Source organism: Betta splendens, chromosome 2 (genome assembly GCF_900634795.4).
Source record: "Betta splendens chromosome 2, fBetSpl5.4, whole genome shotgun sequence".
NCBI classification, from domain to species: domain Eukaryota; kingdom Metazoa; phylum Chordata; class Actinopteri; order Anabantiformes; family Osphronemidae; genus Betta; species Betta splendens.
This window is the reverse complement of record NC_040882.2, coordinates 9,374,801-9,397,515: the sequence shown is the minus strand read 5'-3', so window position 1 is coordinate 9,397,515 and position 22,715 is coordinate 9,374,801. Positions and strand designations below refer to the sequence as shown.

Genomic DNA, 22,715 nt, shown 5'->3' with positions numbered 1-22,715 from the left:
GGAAGTGAAGATAAAAAAAAACAGCGGTTCAGTGTGTGTGAGAGGAAACTTTGGACGTCACCAGAGTCTAATGGAAGGGGCTGACTGGTTCGGTGTCGCACCCTGGTTGATGATGGAGCATTCCGCCGTTAAAGTTCCAAGCAAATGCGCGGCGTCTGTTGTGTGTCATTCATGGTGCTGCCGATTATTTATGAGCGCCATAAATCTCCTTTTCAAATCTAGATTTTGTCCGCTGACAAAATTCAGGGGTGATAATGCCACCGCCGTGTTTTGTCATGGCTGTTAAAAGGAAATTAATTGGAAATGCCGGCGGAGCGGGCTGTAATGCACGCTAATTTCTTCCAGCCATTGGTAAAGCAAAATTGTTTCGCATTGGCATAATGTGCTGCCGTGAATAGACAGTTTAGATCGCTGTTTGTTAACAATATTTGTTTGGTTAGTTATTGTATTCATGGAGACAAACATGAGGCATGTCTTTTTATGCAGCTTCATTTCTTGTTAGTAGTTTGCTATTATGATAACAAGCATCCATTTGATGTCAGCAGGCCTTTTATCTTCAAATGAGCCATTTAAATGTCATTACCCTGCGTGTGTGTGTGTGTGTGTGTGTGTGTGTGTGTGTGTGTGTGTGTGTGTGTGTGTGTGTGTGTGTGTGTGTGTGTGTGTGAGAGATCATTATATTTACACGTCCCATTCACGTCCCATCATTTTCCCTACAATGAGAAATTACCAGCATTCACTTACTTTCTCTGACGCTGCTACAGTAACAATATTCAGCCTTTTAATAGTTATAGTTTGTTGACACAAACTCGGCCTTTTGTCTGTTTCACTCTGTTCACATGTTTATGTTGTGCAAACCGGCCGTAGCAGAGGTACCGGTCCTTAACAGCTAATTTGACTGTGATCCAACTCCGTATTCAGATCTGTCAACTCTATTAGCACAGCACTACTGTAACTAGTGGTAACTAAAGTATAAGGGAATTATTTAGGTGTTTCATTAAGCATCAGCCCTGAGATGAGCACTCTGCACCGGTCCAATATCCCTCTCTTGGATCCAGTGTCAAGTAGAACTAGGCTGACTGGATGACGGCACTGGCTCCACATCAGGTTGTGGACTGACCTCGGCGCAGGGAGGGTCGTGCTCACCTCCATGCTCGAGTGGCAGATTGGCTATAGGGCCGTCCTCCCGGCGCCCTGCAGGTAATTTAGGAAATCCTTCCTGGCAGGAAGAGATGACAAGGCCACTGTCTTTGTGGCGTGCTCTGTAATTTGCTTGTTTTGTGCCTGGCCATGGAGCTGACGCGCTGCAGGTGCAGGCGAGCCAGGCAGCACTCTGCTCGCTCGCTCGCTCTCTCTCTCTCTCTCTCTCCTGCTTCGGGTTTGCTCTCTCTGCCATTGTTGTCGTGGAAGTGAAAGAGCACAGACAGGAACCGCCACCAAACCACAACCAATAGTCTGACAATGATCATGAGAGAAAACACAAAGCTTGAGCAGTTTGAAAAAAAACATGCTAGGAGCTAAAACCTGAGGCTGTCAATCAAACACGACTCGCACCTCTGTGACACTAAAGTCTATACCAGCATAGACTAGTAGTAATAGTAATAGTATACAATCAAAGAGTTTTTGAATCTGGTGGTGACATTTTTTTTGCTTAAATTCTTTTATTGCAATTTCCGTTTTGTATGAGACGTGAAAATTCAAAAGGTACAGTATCATAATGACAGTCTTAGTTTCTAGTTGATTTACAGAATGCAGCGTGTAATGAAACTTTTGTATTTTCATAGTGGTTCAAATCAGCTCCATTATCATATACCACTGTATATGATAACTATATCAGTGTTTTCTTGCATTTTATACAGCATGGTTTTATTGTTTTTGATTCAAAACGTTTCTTTTCAGCCCAGTAACCTTTTCTTTTGTGTTGCTACTGACTAAAAGCTCCATTTGTGTAAAGGAAAATAGTACTAATGTAGGCAAATTCTTCAAAGTAAATTCTCAGGAACACTGTTTTCAAGCGGTTTTCTCCTTGAATTAAACTTAACAAGGTTTCAGGGTTCTGCCAACATGTTTTTTGTAAGACACAGAGAGAAAAAATCTGGAAAAGTCCTGCTGTCAAAAGCAACTCTAAATGGTGTCTAAAATACAGTTTGGTTTGTTTGCTTCTGTATTTTTTGGGTCTGTACTTATTACTACGACATAAGTAAATATTATAGTCAAACTTGAATTTCTTGAGTAGTCTAGTTTATTTCCAACCAAAGTACTGTTTAAATAGAATGAAATAATGTGCAATGTGAGGTAGATGAAGCATTAAGATGATTAGGAGTAAAAGCGAGCAGTGTGGGTTCGTTCATGGTGAACAGCTTTTCCTCCTCTGTCGACAGTCATTAGTGTCCAAACCAGACTATTCAGTTTAAATTGCAATTGTTTTGTGGGTGGAAAAAAGAAGCACTGGACATGTAGTGTGTGTGTGTGTGTGTGTGTGTGTGTGTGTGTGTGTGTGTGTGTGTGTGTGTGTAGAAGTTTAACAAGCACCTCCCCTGTTTACCATGGCGACACCGTGGCCTGCGTTCCCCTGTCTCTACGGTAACCGAGGCCTGAGCGCTCACTCTTATTGGCACAGCCATTGAACTCCCAGCTAGAGACAAAAGCAGGACCCAGTGCTGGTAATGTCTTATCACCAAATCCCATTAGGCTCAGGATTTTTCAGGTTTTTTTCCATTAACCCACACAAAAGTGAAGTGGAAATCAGCTCAGCCCCACTGCGAGTCGGCCCGGACCCCCTAATAACATCACCGTGCACTAGCTCAAGCTGTGATAATACACTTGCACAAAACGGCATTAATAGAATCAAACCGACGCGAAAAATAAAAAGCTGGCGTCGCTTCTTTAAACAGCGGCACATCATTAGCACATTAACACTCGCAGAGCAGAAAATGATGAGGATGGCCGTATTACTATTATGCTGCTTCTATAGCGAGAATGTTGCCCTCAGAGATGATTCTACATATCAAGATGAAGTGTACTCAGCCTGTGAGCTTTACACCTGAGTGGCTCTAGAGGAGCTTTGCCAGGTCTGAATTCAGAGATGACCTCTGCTTGAACCCGCTCTAATGCACATCCTCAGTGAACATATACTGTGTGTGCTCCTACTGTACAGTACCTGCCTGGCTACAAAGAACATGGAGGAACATGAACTGTTACAAGGTGCTCGTTGAACAGTAAAGTTCGGCATTTTTCACTCATACTTCTGTCTGAATGAAACTGGGAGCATGATGATGTTCCAGGTGGAAACTCTCACAGGAAGCGGTGCTGGGCAGCAAATCTGCAGCGGTGCCAGTGCTGCTTAATTTGAAAAAAAAAAAAAAAAAGTTCTTCCATCGAAGCAAACACCTCAACGGCAGGTGGCAGCTGTTGGAGCTGCAGCCCAGCAGCATCTACATCCACGTTAAGGCCAGACGAGGATGTCCGTGCTTTTGAACGACACCGCGTTGTGTGTGCACAACAGGCTGAAATAGGCAGTGTGTTTATTTGGAGCAGCGACGGCAGCGATTATGAATGAACGCATGGTTCCACCCCCCTGAGAACGTAGCGTACTGGAGTAAATGGGTGAAAATGTCGGAGTTATACACTCGCTGTTTCTGCTCGGCTCTGTATTTTCCATCTTTCACCTGTCATCTCTCTTCCAGCCAACAAACTGGCATTCTTCCATTCAGAGGGTGTGTGTGTGAGCACGTGTGCGTGTGTGTGTGTGTGTGTGTGTGTGTGTGTGTGTGTGTGCATAGGTGTTCGTGTGTGGGGCCCTGGAAACACTAGATCTGACACCCTTCAACTTACTGAATGGGCCCGATTATACCTAAGGCCATAATCACTCGGTTTCTGCACGTGTGTGTGTGCGTGCGTGTGTGTGTGCGCGTGTGATAACTGCCTCTGTGAAGTCGGATTGACAGACAAAGGCCTAATCGCTCCTCAGCTTCAGCAGCCAAACAGCTCAGAGGAAGTATTGACCCAAAAGCACCATAATCCCCCCTCACCTCAACACGGGCAATTTGATGTAATACCTGTAATAACATGGATTCAGCTCAAAGTAGTCATCAAAGAGCTCAGAGCATCTGATTCTGAGAGGTGAGCTGTTTGAATAAAAGGGACGTGAAGAGTATATCAATCTGTAATAACAACATCATGGCCTGGACTCACTTTCCATTCAACTCTCCTTATCGCTCATCGGCCTCACTTTCACCCTCGTTCCCTCACTTTCTTTGTCTCTCGTTTGTGCGTGCGTCACGCTCCCTGCGTCTGAAGACACATGTGGTACAGTACGTAGCTGTGTCCAGAGGGGGTGAGCGCTGCTCCGAGGGCCTTCGGGCCAGTCGTACGGGCCTCTATCACCAATCTGCATAATAGCGCTGGACCCTCCCTTTAATTTCCTACAGCAGCTGATAACATCAGCTCTTCGAGGCTTGTTTGCGGCTCCCACACAGTGACCTGAGGTTTCATGAGTGTGTGTGTGGGTGTGGATGAGCGTGGGAAGAGGCTCGCTAATAATCTTATCTCACCACGCAAGACAAGAGGAGCATCTGACAAACATTGGCGTCCCATCGATCTCTATTCCTCCCCAATGAGTGAAATGATCTGTGGTTGTTAAAGGGATAATGTGGAGAGCAGAGGGTCAAACAACCTAATGAAGCTTCTAAAAACTGCTCTTCCAGCTAAAATCCAGATGTTCCTCTAGAGAAGGAAGTTAAAGGCAACAGTGATCTGAACGTGTGCTCACACTTCAATTAACTGCTGAGGTCTAATGCTAATCCGCCCGTTCGCCATTCTTCTGCGCAGACCTTGGGTGAGACGAGAGGGCGGAGGCAGAGACAGCGGCGCGCGACAGCAGCGGCAGCAGAGACGGGGACGTGGTTGGGAGGCTGTGAATGGAGCCTGTGTGCGTCTGTGTGGGCGCGGCGCACGTTTGAGTCACGGCGGCGGAGAAGATAGAACAAGGCAAGTTAGAGGAACACCGAATCCTGGAGAACGAATGGCTCGCAGCCAAAATATTTGTAGAACTGCGTGGTCCCGTCCGGGTCCAAAAAGCTGCGTTTGATGAGAAAACCTCTCATCGATTGTTCATTGTGAGCTACGCACTAACTTACAGGCTCTGTAACAAAGACTGTTTGGACCTTTTTGTTACACACACACACACACACACAAGTAGAAATATAGATGAAAAAGTGGCTGTTGTGTGCGCTCACAAAAGAAAGTCTCTCTGCCACAGTGTGATACACAGACGTGTGAGTGGGTAAAGTGGGTTTTGTTTGTTTGTTTTGCTACATTCACTTTGTGTTACTGCATCCTGTTGGACAGGATGATTGTGTTTACAGCCGTTTATAGTGAAGATCATTTACAACAATAACCATAATACGGTGCAGCCTTAAATTTAAATAATGGCAATGACGGTAACAAGGATGATGATAAAACTAGAACAAATAAAAATAATAATGATTATTAATAAATATTAGTTTTGTAGTAACTTTGACTACGAATAATTATTTAATTTGAGACTGATGTTGAACTTGAAGCCAACAATCTATGTTAGTGTGTCGCTTAAATTTTCCTTCTACTAAAAGTTTCTTTTCCATGTCTTTCAACATTACCACGGCTGGTACTGTGTATGTGTGTGTGTGTGTGTGTGTGCGTGTGTGTCTGTGTGCGCGCACCCCTTCAATGAGATAAACACTTGAGCAACGGATCCACAGGAGGAAATCTATAATGTTTGATAGCAAGGTCAGAGTGTTTGTGCCGCCTGTGCCTACACAGTGAAGTGAAGAAAGGGTTCCGATCAAAGGCTTCAGCTGAATGAGAGCATGCAGCCTGGAGGAGGTGAAGTGTCAGCACCTCATATCGGCAGATAATAACTACTAATAACCTGTGAATGACACTTCTCTCAGTAGGATTTGGATGAAACTAAACTTTCTGTGTGTGTTGTCGGTTTATCAAGGCAGGATCTACAGTAATATTGAGGTGAATTTGACCCATGCACTTTATTGTACAAGTGAGTTTAACAGAGTATTTCACATTATTTCACTTTTTTCCCCTATTGCGGTATAAATCTGAAAATATCCAAACAACAATGACTTTTATCCACCTGCTGTACTGAAATCCTCTGTTCCTCAAAGCTTTCTTTGAGGAACTGCCACACGTAGCTTGATTCTTCATTGTAAGTCAAACGTACAGTATATGTACATTCCTGCCGATTCCACTAGTCACAGAAAACACCTGACTATTTCACATGTGCCTAGAACAGTCATTTCCAAAAGTCCAAAGTTATTGTATGCTTTCAAAAAAAATCTCGGGTTTCTCGAGCCAACCAACACACCGACTTATCATGTAAGAAAAGAAAAAGAAATAAATGTGTGACTAGATTTTTTTACTGAAGAATACTATAGGATGTCTGATTAACAAATATCTAGTGATAAATTGTAGCTTTTCTGTCTGTGAATCAATTTTATTGATTATATAAATATGAAATATGGAAAACAAGTAACCATGAAAATATTTGATAGTTGTAGCTCCTGTTACCCTCATTGATGATGGTGAAGTAGAGGCTTGTGTGACTGTGAGTCACACAGTAAATGAACACCAACTAGTTTTGTGAACACTTCATTAAAACATTAGGCCCACGTGTAATTAAAAGGGGAGTAAGACAGTGAGGAGAGGAGCCAGGACCACAATGCTTTTCTTTAAGTCCATGTCACACCGGTATTCAAACAGGCACAGATTGTACAGTATAGAAATACACATGTTAGACATGCTATCAGCACAGAGACAGCATGTGCTACATAGGACGAGGTGTGTGTGGCAGAGGGAACAGGCTGAAGACAGCGCAGGGACGATAGCGTCTGTCCTGTGGCTTGTCAGAGCTGGGAGTGTGCATGTACATGACAAGAGTAGACTTACTGTAGGACATAAAGCCCCCAGAGGAGACTGATGTAATTATAGTGGGGGTAGCGCAGATTATTTAGTATGTACAAACTGTACAAAAGAAACACAATGAGGGCGACTCAACAAGGGTTTAATTATGTTTTACTGTTTATCTCATTTCCATTTACACGTTGAACATTTTGAAATGTGTGTAGTAATAAATGAGGTGAAAACCTGTTGTATCTAAAGTCAAACATGTTGAAGCATCTTTATTGCATGTGCAACTTATTCCCCGTGAAATATTGACACAAAATGATTCACTGCACCAGCGATGCACAGTAAAACTGCAGCTTCTTCACTCCTGCATGAATATTCAAAACTACAGGGAGAAAAAAACATACAAATTACATACATTCCTACAGGAAGTAAAGGAAGTTAATTGCTGTATTAAAGTTAGGGACAATTATTTAGACTCTAATTTGTAACCACAAAAGCAGGATCCAGCATTTAATGCTCCACAGCTCAAATATTTTTATGTAAAGACTTGAACACTCAAACAAACTGGAAAGAATAGTTGAAATGCAGTGGTATAAATGGGGATATATAGAGTTGGCTTTTCCCTGACTGATGGGCTTTCTCTGCCGGGCCGCTCCTTCTTTCTGTCGCCTTCTATGCTGACCACTTGTTCCCTGTGTCGAGCTTTATCTGCAGCAGCCCAACAATAGGCACCAATAGGAAACTGCTGATGCTGCTCTGGTTCTGGTAAACAAACAGAATCCAGAGGCCTCCACCAGCTCCCACGTTATCAGCTCTCGCTATATTTATGTAGAGCTTGTAAATCTATATATAATCTACATGTGCAATAATCTGCTCATAGATACACATTTGACCTTTTTAGAGAAAATAATGTTCTAAAATTAGACTAAAGTTAAACAGAACATGTAGTTTGGGGTCTCTGGCAGTGTGTGTGCGTGCATGCGTGCGTGCGTGCGTGCGTGCGTGCGTGCGTGCGTGTGTGTGTGTGGACTGAGCGTGTACCTCTTTCGTGCGTGTGTCTGGACATCAGCTTATTGTGCTAGCTGGTAATGAGAGCTGTTTGGCGTCTGCTGCCGCGCTTGTTTGTTTAGGTGCTGGTTTTCTGTGTGTGTATTTACATACATGTGTACAGCTGTGCATGTTCGGATGCCACTATTTATTCAGCTTCCCCTGCGTTGTCAAGGTTGGCTCGCTGCAGCGAGGAGACCGTATAATAGTCCTGTGTGTGTGTGTGTGTGTGTGTGTGTGTGTGTGTGTGTGTGTGTGTGTGTGTGTGTGTGTGTGTGTGTGTGTGTGTGTGTGTGTGTGTGTGTGTGTGTGTGTGTCATCAGCAAACACAAGTGCCCATCTCTGTCCCAGGTGGGGCTGATGAATGAAGGTGATGGTGATATTGGCAAATCAGCCCCTGCTCGTGTGTGAAAGTGTTATAGTCTAGTCTATATATTAATGAAGCTGTGAAAATACTGTACACATGGTCTCACTGTTGCTCTTACCCTGGTTGTGCCAGTGGGACCCGCGATGTGTGTATTCGTCAGCAGCTAAAATAAGTTTTCATTCGTTGTGAAAGATGACACACGCGCTACGTGGAGCAGTCTCCACCAGTGCTGTATGTACAGGGTGTGTGAACAGATCCAGTGCGGGCGCGTTTCACTCCCGTCAGAACCCCACTCAGAACCAACACGGTAAACAGACAGACAGACAGACTGGGAGTTGCTGTGATAACGTCTCTCTCCACAAAGAGCGGGATAAAGGGCCTTTTCTCCGCTCCGCATGCCAGGCAGCTCCCAGCGGCCTCTCTGTTGACACAGACGCCACAAAGGGAACCAAAGGCCTCCCATTATGAGCCTAACCCCAGGCCCGGTCGCAGCGCTGCAGGGTTATCCAGTGCAGGCCGGCCCGCATTGGCTTGAATATTAGTCTGAATATATAAGACTACCCCCCTGCCCCCCGCTGCATTGTTCAGCATTATTCAGCTCCCACAATGGAACATCACACTTTGGAAGTAATTTTCAAAAAAGGGAAGCCAATCAAAAATAATGGCACTTATTGTTTCTCTTTTGACACACACTGGTGAGCGGCGTGCCCCTCCCTCCTGTTGCTTTCTCTGCCTGTGCAGCCATAAACCCCCGGTTTATTCACGTCTATTATATGGACAAATTAAATAAAACCCGGTATGGGCTGGAGGGGAGAGGAGAGTTCCGCCGGCTGTCGGCAGTGGTGCCGGAAAGGGCTGGAGATGGCAGGAACGCCGTACGGAGAGGGAAGGGGTGACCTGGGAAGGGGACGCAAGGAGGCAGGAGAGGTGCAAAGGGCAGGAAGAGCAGAGGCAGGTGTGGAAGACGCGGACGCTGAGGTAAAGGTCCGGGTTCTGTCACTGCAAACGCTCCTGCTCTTCATAAACTGGACTGAGGATGCTGATGAGCCGTCACCGCGAAGCTGGATGTGCTGCGTTTGTACTGTAAACCCGAGGAACAAGGATGGGAGATTATCGCATGGCTTAATTCTACGCAAGAAGGGGAGCTGCCTGGATGGAGATATTGGTGTATTCATGGAAACAGCCCTTGACCTGCCGGGGTGGGGTTCTCTGACGAGGACAGGTGGATGCCCCTTGAAAGGAGGGAAGGTACGTTTGCTACTGTACTTCTGAATGAGGGAGGCCCCTCTGAACCATGGAGGTGGTTGAGGTGCATTACTGTAGTTGCATCAACATAAACTGTCTTCTTCTAGTTATGGTGACGTCAGACCCAGGTTGACTTAGACCTGAAAGTTTTGCCTCCTGCAAACTCTGCATTGTGGGCATTGAACTGATCTTGGAAAAGGCTGATAGTTTATGTTTCGACTATGAAACTGAGAAGAGATGAACAATGATAATATAAAAAGGCTTCCTTCTTCATAACTGCTATTGTTCAACTGGAACTACTGTATGAACTGTTGTTTCTGGTGAATGCGCAATAGTTCAGTGAAAACACGTGGAGGCCAGCAAATAAGTGACCAATGTGAGCCTGTTCCAGAGGAGGAAGCTGGTAAACAGGAGCTATAGACCCGAGGTGGTGCCCGAGAATGAAAAGAGAAGAAGAAAAGGATGTGAGGCTATAGGGAAAAGGGCAGGTGGAGGAGAGCTGCTCTTTGGGGTCTTTGAAAGCAGCAGGTCCTGGATGGGAGCTTGACCCCATTTAGGGCGAGCGAGAGACCCAGAGGAAGTGCAGGAGGCAGAGCGAGTAAGAGAGAGGCTCCTCAGGCCTGCACTTAAAGGCCCTCCACAGGAAGTCCTCATTCTTCCTGAAGCCGTCGCCCCCCACCAACAGCAGCGAAGCGCAGGAAAAAAGCCCTCATTTAGGACGAGTGCTGGAGAGAGTGGAGCCATCCTTCTCCGAGGGGGGTCCTCATATCAAAAGTTTGCCCCAGCAGGACAAATATAAATGTCAACAGCAAGGAAAGGTTTAGCAACTTCTATCATTTTATTTGGATATCGATTTGTTTGTGCAAAGCTCATAAATCAAAATCTGACCTTTTTTTTCCTGAGTCTAACATTTCATTTAAAATTGAGAAAGCTGTCGCGTGTCACCATGGAGACGCCAGCTGATTTGACTAAAACACATGCAATTAAAGTGTAAAGTATTAGGACGATGACCGGGGTTATACCAATGACACTAACAAAACTACTAACCTGAAGCATTAACACTAACACTAAGGAAGCAGAGCTTGGATTTGACTTGGGATATATTGGGAAATATTGGGATATATATTGGGAACACTAAGGCACACAACATGAACATGCCCACCCAGTCATTACTATCAAAATAAAAGCACCACAACTACACAATACACGCAGAACTGCCTCGTCGCGACAAACTGAACATCAACAATCAACCTGTAAACATACACACACACGTATTATCATCACAGAGGTTCCAGTGACAGACAACTGGTCTGAACCCATCCAACTTCAGTATTAGCGCCACGCTAATTGCATACGGACACACCCACGTCACGAGTGGTCAGGAATTAAGAATGTTACTGAATGTGGAACCTGGAGTGGATTTCCTAATTTAATTGACTTTAAATTATTATTATATGCTGTCCTGTTACACAATCATAGGTCAAACTGTCTTACAGGCTGCTGCCTGAGGCTGCAGTGACCTGGACGTACGCAAACAACTTTTCATAGCCTGGTGGCTGAAACAAGACTTGCTTTCAGATTTTTTGAGCCTGTGATGCAGGCTCAAACTACATTTGTTCCAAGGGGGATGTTACAGTAGATGTTTGGAATTATTTTCTTTTGCTTAACTCACTGTGTTTCCTAAACTTTTGACTTCATGTCATTATGCCAAAGTGGACAGGAGCTGGGGCAAAGTGAGGTTGTGTTTGTTGTCATATATTGGGTTGAATTTCCGTCTGAAGGACCGTTTGTATTGTTTGTACTTGTTTGCACTCGTTTTCTGTGAGTTTGTGGTTCTTTGTCCTTCCCAGCAGTTTGGTGACAAATTGAACCCTGGATCTTCACATGGGTCTGACTGAGCTTTGTTTGCACAAAACCTTGAACTGGACCAGAAAAGCACACAGTGTGTGTGTAATAATTATGTATGAAAAGGCAATCAACTCAAGGGTGACAGCACCATTGAATCCTGTATTTTGAATTTTGTTGATATTTAGATGTCTGGCTGTGCCAAGACAAAGTAATAATACCTGAATAGAACAATAGTTTAAAGCAGGGGGTGGTAGTAAGCAAAGTTGCTGCTTTAAGGCCCACAGATGTCAAATATGAGAAAAATTTATATCTACAGAAGATGACAATTTGCAATATCCTTGTTTAGATTTCAAAAAGGCTCAAATAAAAAATAAAAATGAGAAAATCTAAACTCTTCAAACAACAACGATGTTGGTTAACTGGACACTGTGCAGCCGTGTGGCTGAAGCTGCAGCAGTAACACCCTGTGGTACGCTGGCAACATAACAGAAGTCTCCAACTAGTACCGTGTGTTTTTTAACACGTATTTTTTGACTTTGCCTAATGTCCTATAAGTGTTAGTGGTTTCACAGCTGATAATAGAAGCAGGCCTTTCACCGCAGATGCTGTTACGGCTCCTTGGCTCTGTGACAGGCCTCACTTCCGTCTCTGGTCAGCTTTACTATAAAACAACTGATTTTGGTATATCTGAAGAAGCTAAACTTGCAGCCACTGAGCCTTTGGTTGTTTCGTTGCCTTCCATTGTAGCCTGTAACTCTATGCGTGGCAACCTGCACTCTATCTAAATAAGTGGCACGCAGCTTTAGTCCTGCATTTCAAAATTGCATTTTTTTTGGTGGTGGTGGTGGTGGTGGTGGTGTTAATTAAGGGTTTTACATTGTCTTCTGCCAGAGTTACTCTTTAAACCTCAGGAAAGACTCTGGCAGATGTGTGGTCTAATAAAAGTAAGTCAGGCAGAGTTTGAATACAATGCTATTATTTATACATAATATATATAATAAATATGATTAATACTGTATGTACAGAAATTGTTAAAGTTAAAGGAAGAAACGTTTTCTCGTGTTGGGGTTAGTGTTGTTAATGTTTGCTGGCAGACGTGTGTGTTGGCATCAGACTGACAGGTTGAACCGATGACTTTGATGTGTTCATTATGTGTGTGTGTGTGTGTGTTTGCATTGGCTGCGACTGATCGTGCGCCCTCAGAGGGACTATCATTGCTGGTAATCCTCTTCATGGTCGACTAATCTGTTTTTGCTGGTCATTCCACCGGCCCTGCCTCTCAATCCCTCTGTTTTTTTCCTTTTCACCATTCCTCAGCAGGATTTCTCCAACCTTGCCTCATTCTTCAAAAGGTCACTTCTTCACGCTTTCCTTCTCTCCATCTCTATCTGGTCTTCACTGTTGTGATGTTAATCTCATTACACAGAGATTTCTTGTTGACTTCCTGTGTGTTTGAAAATCTAACTAATAAAAGAGATTAGTGACCTTCTCCTCCTGAAGGTACCATCCTTTCACCACTTTAGACTTAATTGCGTTTTCATAGAGACTGAGGTCATTTATATCAATTTTACTTTCACATTTTTTTCAGAATATTTAAATTATATACCAATTAGATTATGTTAATTACAAGGCCAGATCACAAATAACATATTTTATGAGGTAAAAACTGATTGTTGTATGGTAAACTATTACATTTCTGCTCTATTGCAAATAATTCAAAAAGGGAAGGATTTCAGACTAAGCCAGGGTTCAAAACAGCATCAGTCCTCATGCTTAGCAAAACTACCCACGTCCAGACTGCAGCTCCTCTTGCATTCTATCAAATCATCTCATCCTTTTCAACCCTTCAGCCCATCAGCCTGCTGTACCTTTGCTCTCAACACTGATTCAAACACACACACACACACACACACACACACACACACACACACACACACACACACACACACACACACACACACACACACACACACACGCACACACACAAAGAGACCAACTCAAACACATGGCATAATCAAATTTCTTCCTATCTAGAAGCAATCAGTGATAGTGTTGGCTGCTCCTGAGCACCTTGACAATACTGGCAGAGAGGGAGGCAGTTCATGCTCTAATTAAATTAAATGCGTGTGTGTGTGTGTGTATGGGTTTGTGTGAGCGTTGGACTAGGTACTGTAGGGGTGTCGAGGGGGGAGGGTTAAATTAAATATAGTTGCTGTATCACCATAGCTTGACCTGCCCATAACAGATGGATGAATGATGAGAGACAAAGGTTTGATGAAACGCGATCTGCTGAAAGTGTCAAAGGTCAAATTAGGATGTGTTTCGGATGCACTTCAGAGTGCGTCACTGTTGGTTTTCTGAAGAAAGCTGATGTCTATGGTGAGACACTGCACATCTATCCTGAAAATCTCCTGATTTCTTTGATGAATAGAAACCTGGTCACATCTACTGTATGTGCATTGCAGACACTGCCGACTGAGTTTTAGTACAAGAAAACCTGGCCACAATCAAGCCCTGTAGTGGTCTACAAACAGTAGAGTCACGTTATTATCCCGGGGGGGGCATTTGGTTCACAGCATGCAGCATGAATGAACAACAGACCAATGACAATAGGCAGATTTAGTCGTATTAACCATTATTAACCAAACTGACAAATGACACTTTAACCTGGTTGCTATCTGATATCTGCCCACTGATGAAACTTTCTAAATTTGCTAAACAAGAGATACTGTAGTTTGGATCAGCTATCATTGCTTTTTTCATAGACCTAACATTGTACAGATGGATATACATGTACTGTACTGTAAATTAAGTTAATTTAGTTAATCAACATAGTGGAAATTTATATATTCTCAGTATGCAACATACAGTAAATATACAGTACTGTACACTGGTGGAAGTCAAAAGTCAAAGTCAAAGAGCATCCCTGTGTCTTCAGAGGTGCAGGGTTCATATCCAGGCTCTTTCTGTATGAACTTCTGTTGTTGACACATCAACTGGCTCATAGATGTGAAGACTTTGTGATGTACAGTACTAATGCTTTAACTGTCTAACAGCCCTGTGACCAACCAACTACCACTAAATGAACTGTCCCAGGTTTGCTGGGAACTGTAAGTCTCTCCAACTATCTTGGTAAATTAGACAAGACCGTACTGTAAAATTAAAAAGAAGTCCTCCACTAACTTTACACCTTTACTGGTGATGTTTATGAGCAACAAGTGATGTGGCTGAAAGTGTCTGCAGAGAAATGCTGAAAATTACTTAACATTGCAATGAGTGTTTTATTTTGGCAAACATTAGGCAGATGCGAGAAAGGAAACGCAGAGCTACGAAGTGCCTTGTGTGGTTCATTCTGTCAGAGGCGCTCTGAGCTTGGCATGTCTGCAGGAGAAGTGAATAAATGGCCTTGCAGCTCCAGCGTAAACAGACTCCTCTGCCTGAAGTCTGGGCTGTCTGGCAGTGGCAGACAGGCAAAAGCCATTAGCAAGCCTCTGCTAGCAATCGTCTTGTAAACCAAGACACTGGGCATTCATTAGGCATCAATCAAAGGAAGAGGTGTGATGATTAAATGATAAGTGCAAATGCTTAACAGTGTTCGGTACACCAGGCCACTTTACTCTTGACACTTGAAAATGAGGGAAAATGGATGGAGGGAAGATGAATTTAGTCTCCGTGTAGATGGCTGGAACTGGTTGGAACCGGATGGCTGCATCTGGTTAATTTATTCATGGAAGTTATTAAAGAAAGTGAATTTCTAAACCTTGAAGTCAAAGCTTCACGATGTCTCCAAAAGCTGGCACAGTAAAGGGAAATCATTCCGCATTCACGCTGGCTCTCAGTAATCGGTAAATTGCGCTCAGTGTAGGAATTCATTCTTTGTTCCTGTGAAGCTCGGTAGGCATTTAGCCAGCAGACTCCTTCCAAACATGAATAAGCTAAGGCACATAATAAACCAATAATACCGGCCTTAAAGTTCTGCAATGTTCCTAAATCTGGAGGCTTTATCTACTGATCATCACCCTTTTAACTTCTGGTTTGTGATACGCCAGCATTTGTCTAATAAGTTAGGAATTACTCACTATGAGTGTGAATCTGTGTTGCAAAGCATCAGTTCATCACGAGATGAGATTTTGACGACATAAACCCAACTAAACTGCTAACAGTAATTAAGAATTTGAATTTGATACTTTTAGATCCTTTTAGAATTTCGCAAATCTCAGGGTGTTTGTTCGGAATATTTTGGAAAGATTTTTAGAAGATATAGTATATTTTCTGAGATTCAAAATCAATGAATCCAATATTCCAAACCACCTCAACCACACATATGGTTCAATAATACACCTGCAGCGCTGCATTGTCATTGACATTTGTTCTGCCTAGAGTTAAAGTTGTACCTGTAGATTTCCTTAAACGTTAACACGGCAGGTCACAGCTACATGTTGTGTACACATAATGGCTGCATGTTTGTGTTTGTGCACCCCCTGCTCTGTCACTGCTGCTGAGCTCCACTAGAACTGACAGCCTTAAACAAGCGCAGCGAGTTGGCTGCACAGGAGAAATGCCTTTGATTCCCGCTGCGCGTGCGTGTGTTCGCGTCCTGCAGGAATGGAGAATTCAGGGCTCCGAGCCCGTTGTACTTGTACTTTTTTGTCCTGAAGTGTTTGGTGATATTAAAACGGAATCAGATGAACATGAGCTGGATGGACATCAACAGATTAATAGGATAATATTGTTGTATCCTGGTCTCAAATTTGGCCCATAGGGTTAAATGTGATCGCATCATCACCATTGTCACAAATATGAATAAAAAATAACAAATGATATTTGTGAAATACAGAAAAAAACAGATAATACAGATCTTATGTTCATACTGTATGTAGCGGTTGAAAGTGTGGTGTTAAGTGTCGTATACAGCGCAGCAGTTCATATATCAGACAGGGCTTAAATCCCAGTCATGGCCACAGCACCAGCACTAAGGTCATCACTAACGCTACGATAAGACACAACAGAAAAGCTGAAGCGAGGACAAACCAGGACGCCTTCTAAAAATAAGATTCTAACTGCTTGTGCAGAATCTTTTAATCCTGCACAAGCAGTACTGTAGTACTGCTTGTTCTAACAGACAAACCTGGGTTCAGTACAGTATTTGCACCGGTCACTGTCCCGGGTGTCGCCATCATCAGGAGCGTCAGCGCTGTTTCCAGCACTGTCCCTTTCTAACCACAGCTGTTACGCTCTCTGGGTAGTTCCAGTCAAATCAGGCTCGCTCATCACAAGCCTGCTGAAAATGATAAAGCAGAGTTAAAACACATGCTGTTTCTAAATTATTATAAAATGTCTAAACAAAAGTGTATTCATTCTTTTTTAATTCAGTTCTTAAATGTTTTTATGACCTGTAAATTAACAAACAGTGCTGTTTAATTAAGTACTGGGTCCGAAACTAATGGTCATATGGTCTGTCCCATAAAAATATTCCTTTTGTTGCAGATCTGGAAATGAGGGCACTTTTTGGACACACAGGACCCGACAGACTTCTACTGGTTCATAGTGGAGACATAACTTCATCCAGTTATGACGCTCTGGCTAGTCAAGTTTCACGTGCACAAAACCATAAAGAAATTTATAATATAAAGTTTTTTTCCTGCTTTAATAAACACGTCTAATCTGTAAATAAATTATAATAAATATAATAATAAATGTCCTGTGTTCTTTATCCACCAGTGGCGTGGCAGAACCAGTCACAGACTGCTAAACAACTGTCCACACAATCGTCTGGCAGCTTCACCTGTTGAACAAGCAGCCAGTCAAAACACTGACTCGATAGAAACACACAACAAATTCCAAGAAGGGCTTAAGAAACATGCTCTGCATGAAAACCGACGTGACATTTCCTGCCTGCAAATGGATGTGGGGGAATCACCCGCAGCTCATTACTGGTTTATTAGAAAGCTGGTCCCAGAGGTCAGCACTGGAGCTGCTCCTCGCCGTCAGATAGCTTTTAAATGCTTTACTCCACTACTGCAGTACTGCTAGCGTGGAGCTAGCACGCAGACGTCCCCGCTTCCTAAGTTACAGCGCAGGTTTACTGCGAGCTCAGCCTGCCAGCTGCTGTCCAGCAAACACAGACGCCAGGACAACGCTGAGAGCAAAAGAAGGCATCTCTGATCCTGCACTAAAGACCTTTTTCCTTTTACTATTACTGATCTATTCTCAACCAATTCTAAGACAAAGATGGCAACAAGGCTGCAACACGTCAGGACTAAAGGGGAACTGGACGTGAGTCAAACTCTCTATTCAGAAAATAATAACATACTTTTATCCATGGGAATTATTAGTGAACTAACCCTCAACTGAAACCACACTATGGGGCGGATGCTGACACTACTTCATATACTCTGCATTGCTTCATTCACAATGTTTGCATCACTATGACAACAGGCAGAGGCTCACTCAAATTAATGTAATAATACGTGTTTTAATGATCCAGAGCATCTGTCAACAAGTCAGTGCTGTAAATCAAACACCCAGAGTGTCCAATCAGGCCCCTGATTTGGTTTCCACCTCCTGCTTCTGCTTTAGTTTCTTGCCGCTGTCTTAATAATACACGCCCACTGCATCTCTGCACTGGATGCAGAGGGGCTCTGTCACCAAACAGAACAGCAGCGCTGCAGTGGACCGGTTCAGGGGAGCCAGAGGAACATGCAGCCGTGCCACCGTGCCAGTGTAGTTTAACAGCTCGCTGAGAGGCGGGCAGCACCTGACAGATGCCACGTGGGAGCATAATCCCAGAGGGCTGACGAGCTGCTGCACATGACGGCAAGCCAGTGGAACAGGAGGAGACCGGAATAACCAACAAGGTCCAGAGGGCAAAGAAAAATAAATATGTCTGTAAAATCACTTTGCTGTAACAAAGTACGTCCACTAGCATGAAAATTTGTTTCATCACTAAATAAAAACAAATAAATGATCAATCAGTTCCAGAGGAAAATAAATTAAGGGTTTAATTATGTTGAAATACTTCAGATACTTTTAGTATGATTGAAATTCATTAAACTGCATTTTTTTTAATTAATCAGGGAAATAAGTTGTTCATTAATAATTTCTAACAGCCAAAGTAAAATGATCATGTAAGGCCTATATTTATCTCACATATATACATATTAATATAGTGGTTGAAAATGACATGCTTTGATATATATTATTAAAATTAGTTTCTGTTAAAGTGTTTTATAAACGTCCATGCCCCTGTTCTTATATCAGGTGTATTAATACGGGGCCTGTTGTTTCGGGCCTGCAGCTACTCCACAGCGGCAGCGTCATTTTGGTAAAACTACAGTGTAAATATATATAAATATAACATGTATGATAGGATTACTGGCTCTTTATGTGGACTGAATCTCTCCTCGTTTCTCCAGCACTCAGCACACCGCGCTACTGAGACAAACAAAAGGACCGCTTTGAATGGCACGTGCTCTGAGTGTCAGTCACCTGTTTCCTAGCAACGGGCACAACAGAAAAGCACCTGTGGCTCTGAACAGGAGGCTTTGTCGCCTTTCGTTTGACAAAAACAGGACTAAATTAAAAAATTAAAAGGTTTGTATGGGCGATGTGGGTAATAATGTAAAAAAAAATCCTAAATAATAAAACTAAATAATTCAGCGTTAAAAATCCTAAACCACATCTGATAATTTAAGGTGGTTATTTTATAGCCTGTGAGCTTAATAGAACATCTCCCCATTTGAAAGTATTGGCTCCTGCATAAGCTTACTGCAAATGTGAAATAATCTTTTGGGTTTAATTAGAATAAAATTCAACTATATTGCTTTGAAAACAGACAGTAATACTGGCAGCTTCAGTGCTCTATATTTAGACCTGCTTTTGTTTTTGTAAACAGACGTCTCGGTTTTTTATTACGAGGAGAAAACGTCCTTCACATTACAAATCTACTGTAAAATAGATTCTCCCTTTGATGCGGACCGTTTTGATATTAAATATAAATAAATGGCACACTCAGAACATGCGCAACGCGATGGGAAAGTGTTTACGCGCCGTATGTTTTCCACATACACACATAAAACGCATGACAGAGGGAGTAAGTTTTTTTTTTTTTTTTCCCTCGCGCTCGACGTCACCAGAACCTCGAGCCCCTGCATGCAAATCACGTCTGCGCTCGAGCCTCTCCATTGGCCGTCTCTCGCTCATTTAGCTGCTGTCAAAGCGCGCGGCCCGGCCACGCTCCGGTAACTTTTCCCACTACAGCCTCAGCCAAAGTGCGCCCCAACCACCGGTTTCCATTCTCCTCGGCGCTCGCGGATGACAGGGACAAGGCGGAAGCGGGACGTTTACCTGTGAGTGGATTTCATCCTGAGACCACGGCACCTTTTCTGCTGCTGTCACTCTTTATCTGTCCTCCTGTGCGCGGCACGGCCTGAATGCCTCCGCGCGTTTGACTGATAAGCGCTGTCCGACCGAGACGAGGTGAATGTACAGCATCATGATGGAGACGGACTTACATTCCCCCGTGGTTCCCCAGACCAACCCATCCAACCCGGGGGGACACCCGGGAGGAGGAGGCGGGGGGGCCGGAGGCAAAGTCCCCCAGGACAGAATCAAGAGACCCATGAACGCGTTCATGGTGTGGTCCCGGGGCCAGCGCAGGAAAATGGCCCAGGAGAACCCCAAGATGCACAACTCCGAGATCAGCAAGCGGCTGGGCGCCGAGTGGAAGCTGATGACGGAGGCGGAGAAGCGGCCGTTCATCGACGAGGCGAAGCGGCTCCGGGCCATGCACATGAAGGAGCACCCGGACTACAAGTACCGGCCGCGGCGGAAGACCAAGACGCTGCTGAAGAAGGACAAGTACTCCCTGGCCGGCGGGCTGCTCGGCTCCTCCGGGGCCGTCGGGATGGGCGGCGGGCAGCGCCTGGAAAGCCCCGGAGGGGCCCACGCGGGGGCCAACGCCGCCTACGCCACGCACATGAACGGCTGGGCGAACGGCGCCTACTCGGGCCAGGTGGCGGCGGCGGCGGCGGCGGCGCACGCCATGATGCAGGAGGCGCAGCTGGCGTACACGCAGCACCCGGGCACCGGGGCTCACCCGCACCACCCGCACGCGCACCACCCGCACGCGCACCACCCGCACGCGCACAACCCGCAGCCCGTGCACAGGTACGACATGAGCGCCTTGTCCTACAGCCCGATCTCAAACTCTCAGAGCTACATGAGCGCCTCGCCGCCGGGCTACGGCGGCATCACCGGCTACACCCACCAGCACCAAAGCTCCGGCGTCTCCCCGGTGTCCGGGACCATCGGAGGGACTCTGGGCTCGCTCGTGAAATCCGAGCCTAGCGTGAGTCCCCCGGTTTCCACGGCGCGCGCGCCGCCGCCGTGCCCCACGGGAGACCTGCGGGACATGATCAGCATGTACCTGCCGACCGGCGAGGCGGCGGGGGACTCGTCCGTGCAGAGCAGACTGCACGTGCTCCACCAGCAGCACTACCAGAGCAGCGCCTCCACTCCGGTAAACGGGACGGTTCCCCTGACTCACATTTAAATCGAAATGTAAAAGCACTACAAACCACAACCAAATATTTACACTGTAGATGTGGGCGCAGGCTGCTGCTGCTGCTGCTGCTGCTGCTGAGCTGTACATTTCAGGCGGTTACAGCCATACAAATGCAATCACTACACTTTGAACAAACTTTTTTATTGTTCTCATTTTTATTTCCTTTCATTGGTGGATTTTGTCTGTCCGCGCTGAAGGAAACGCATCTCATGTACTTTGCTCCCTGGAACGGAGCATGCCAAGCTTTGACACGATTTCAATTATAATCCGTGAAGGCTGGTGCACGATGTTTTTTCCCGACTTTTCTGTGCAATTGAGAGGCACCAGCTGTGTCCGGGGAATCCTGAAAATCTGTTTAAAGCAGGAGCCGTAATAAACGGAACAGGGAGGTGTGGAGGATGGTTTGATAAAAAAAAAAAAGTTTCTAGGCTGCAATTCAAATTGAGTTTTAATGCTTGTAAACATGTGAGTCAGTCGGTGTAATTTCGATTTGTTTTTGTTGTTGTAAAATCTTGTAAATTGTGAATAAATAGGCCTACTGAATACGCTTTTATGCAACTGTACATAATTTATAAAATATCAAGCCTCGTTTTTTTCGGTTGAAGACGAAACAATTTTGCGTTTGAGCTGAATAAATTTTCCAAGAATTTCATCTTGGAGATGTGTTAGATCTGTTCGTGGGGTGTTTATTTTGCAGGTGTTTCCTGATGAAGGCGTCGGTATTTGTTGTTTATTTAAATTTATTAAAACCCGGAAATATCAATTAAACGCTTCACTATCTATTTGAAAATTACTACAAAATATATATGTAACATTAAAACAGTCATATCTTTTGCCAAGTTGCTATTTATTGCTCTGGATCTTTATGACCTGTCTGATGTGAAGGATCATTCTGATTCTTTTGTCATAGCGATAAAATCATTGACACCTTTCTTTTACTCGTCTTCTAATTTTACAAAAATGTTAGTACAGGATCAACAACACTAATTAATGTAAGATATAAAATTATTTGAAAATATCGGAGTGGAAAAATAACATATCTGTTTATATTCCAGACATTATGATTTCACGTCTTTCTCTATTTTCCCTCTAATTGGATCATGAGGTTAAATATGGTTTTATTTGCCTGTCACCCTGAGGCCAAGTTAAAAACTGCAGCAGACACTTGTTGGTTCAGGATTTTCTTTCCATGAAGAGGAAATATTTACCTAATAGTGTCCTCACTTTTCCATTGTCTGTCACTTAATTTGAAATTTCCTCAATAACTCTGCTGCCTTACTGAACTAATGCCAGCGCTATGTTAAAAAAACATAAATCTGTCTGGGATGTTTTCCTTTTGCATGAATTAGAATGTATTTTGTTTATTTATGATTGTCTGTATCTTGCTTTACATTTTTAAAAGCTAATTCCATCACTTAGCCAAACTGTGTTTGCATTATTTGCTCACCTGTCTTATGAATATTCTTAATTGGAGAAGGCCTCCAGTCATCTCATCCCAGCTTATTTTATTGCTCTAACTCTGGCACAGTTAATTATGTTTTATCTCAAAATTTAGTTTAATATTCACAGTCAGACTCTGTTCACTTTGTAAAACAAATGGCAGTGTAATACCGAACTAATAGGCCTGCAGAAAAACAGTATTTGACCCCTGTTGAGGTCATGACCTCCATAATCTAGATATCAAGCAAAACTGAATGTGACGACAACCATGTCCGCTGGTCAGTCAACCACAGTTCTTGA

At 43.9% G+C, this 22,715-nt stretch overlaps 1 protein-coding gene and 1 long non-coding RNA gene across 4 annotated transcripts in view; one reads left to right on the top strand and one right to left on the bottom strand.

The window, feature by feature from the left end:
* The window catches only part of sox1b (SRY-box transcription factor 1b), a 51,421-nt gene extending 29,028 nt beyond the window's left edge, over positions 1–22,393 (top strand). The window contains exons 1-3 of one of the 3 annotated variants that reach the window (XM_029128928.3): positions 8,206–9,565; positions 16,898–17,686; positions 18,045–22,393. In XM_029128928.3, coding sequence (XP_028984761.1) covers positions 19,893–20,963 — 1,071 coding nt within the window. In that variant the 5' untranslated portion in view covers positions 8,206–9,565; positions 16,898–17,686; positions 18,045–19,892 and the 3' untranslated portion in view covers positions 20,964–22,393. Of the gene's footprint in view, positions 1–8,205; positions 9,566–16,897 lie in introns of those variants that run through there. The other 2 variants (XM_041068034.2, XM_041068041.2) reach the window with 2 other exon arrangements.
* LOC129603153 (uncharacterized) overlaps positions 6,851–22,715 on the bottom strand; it is a 35,105-nt gene continuing 19,240 nt past the window's right edge. The window contains exons 2-3 of the long non-coding RNA XR_008692825.1: positions 16,539–16,691; positions 6,851–7,285 (exon numbers count right to left, since the gene is read on the bottom strand). This is a non-coding gene — a long non-coding RNA (uncharacterized LOC129603153). The remainder of the gene's footprint in view (positions 7,286–16,538; positions 16,692–22,715) is intronic.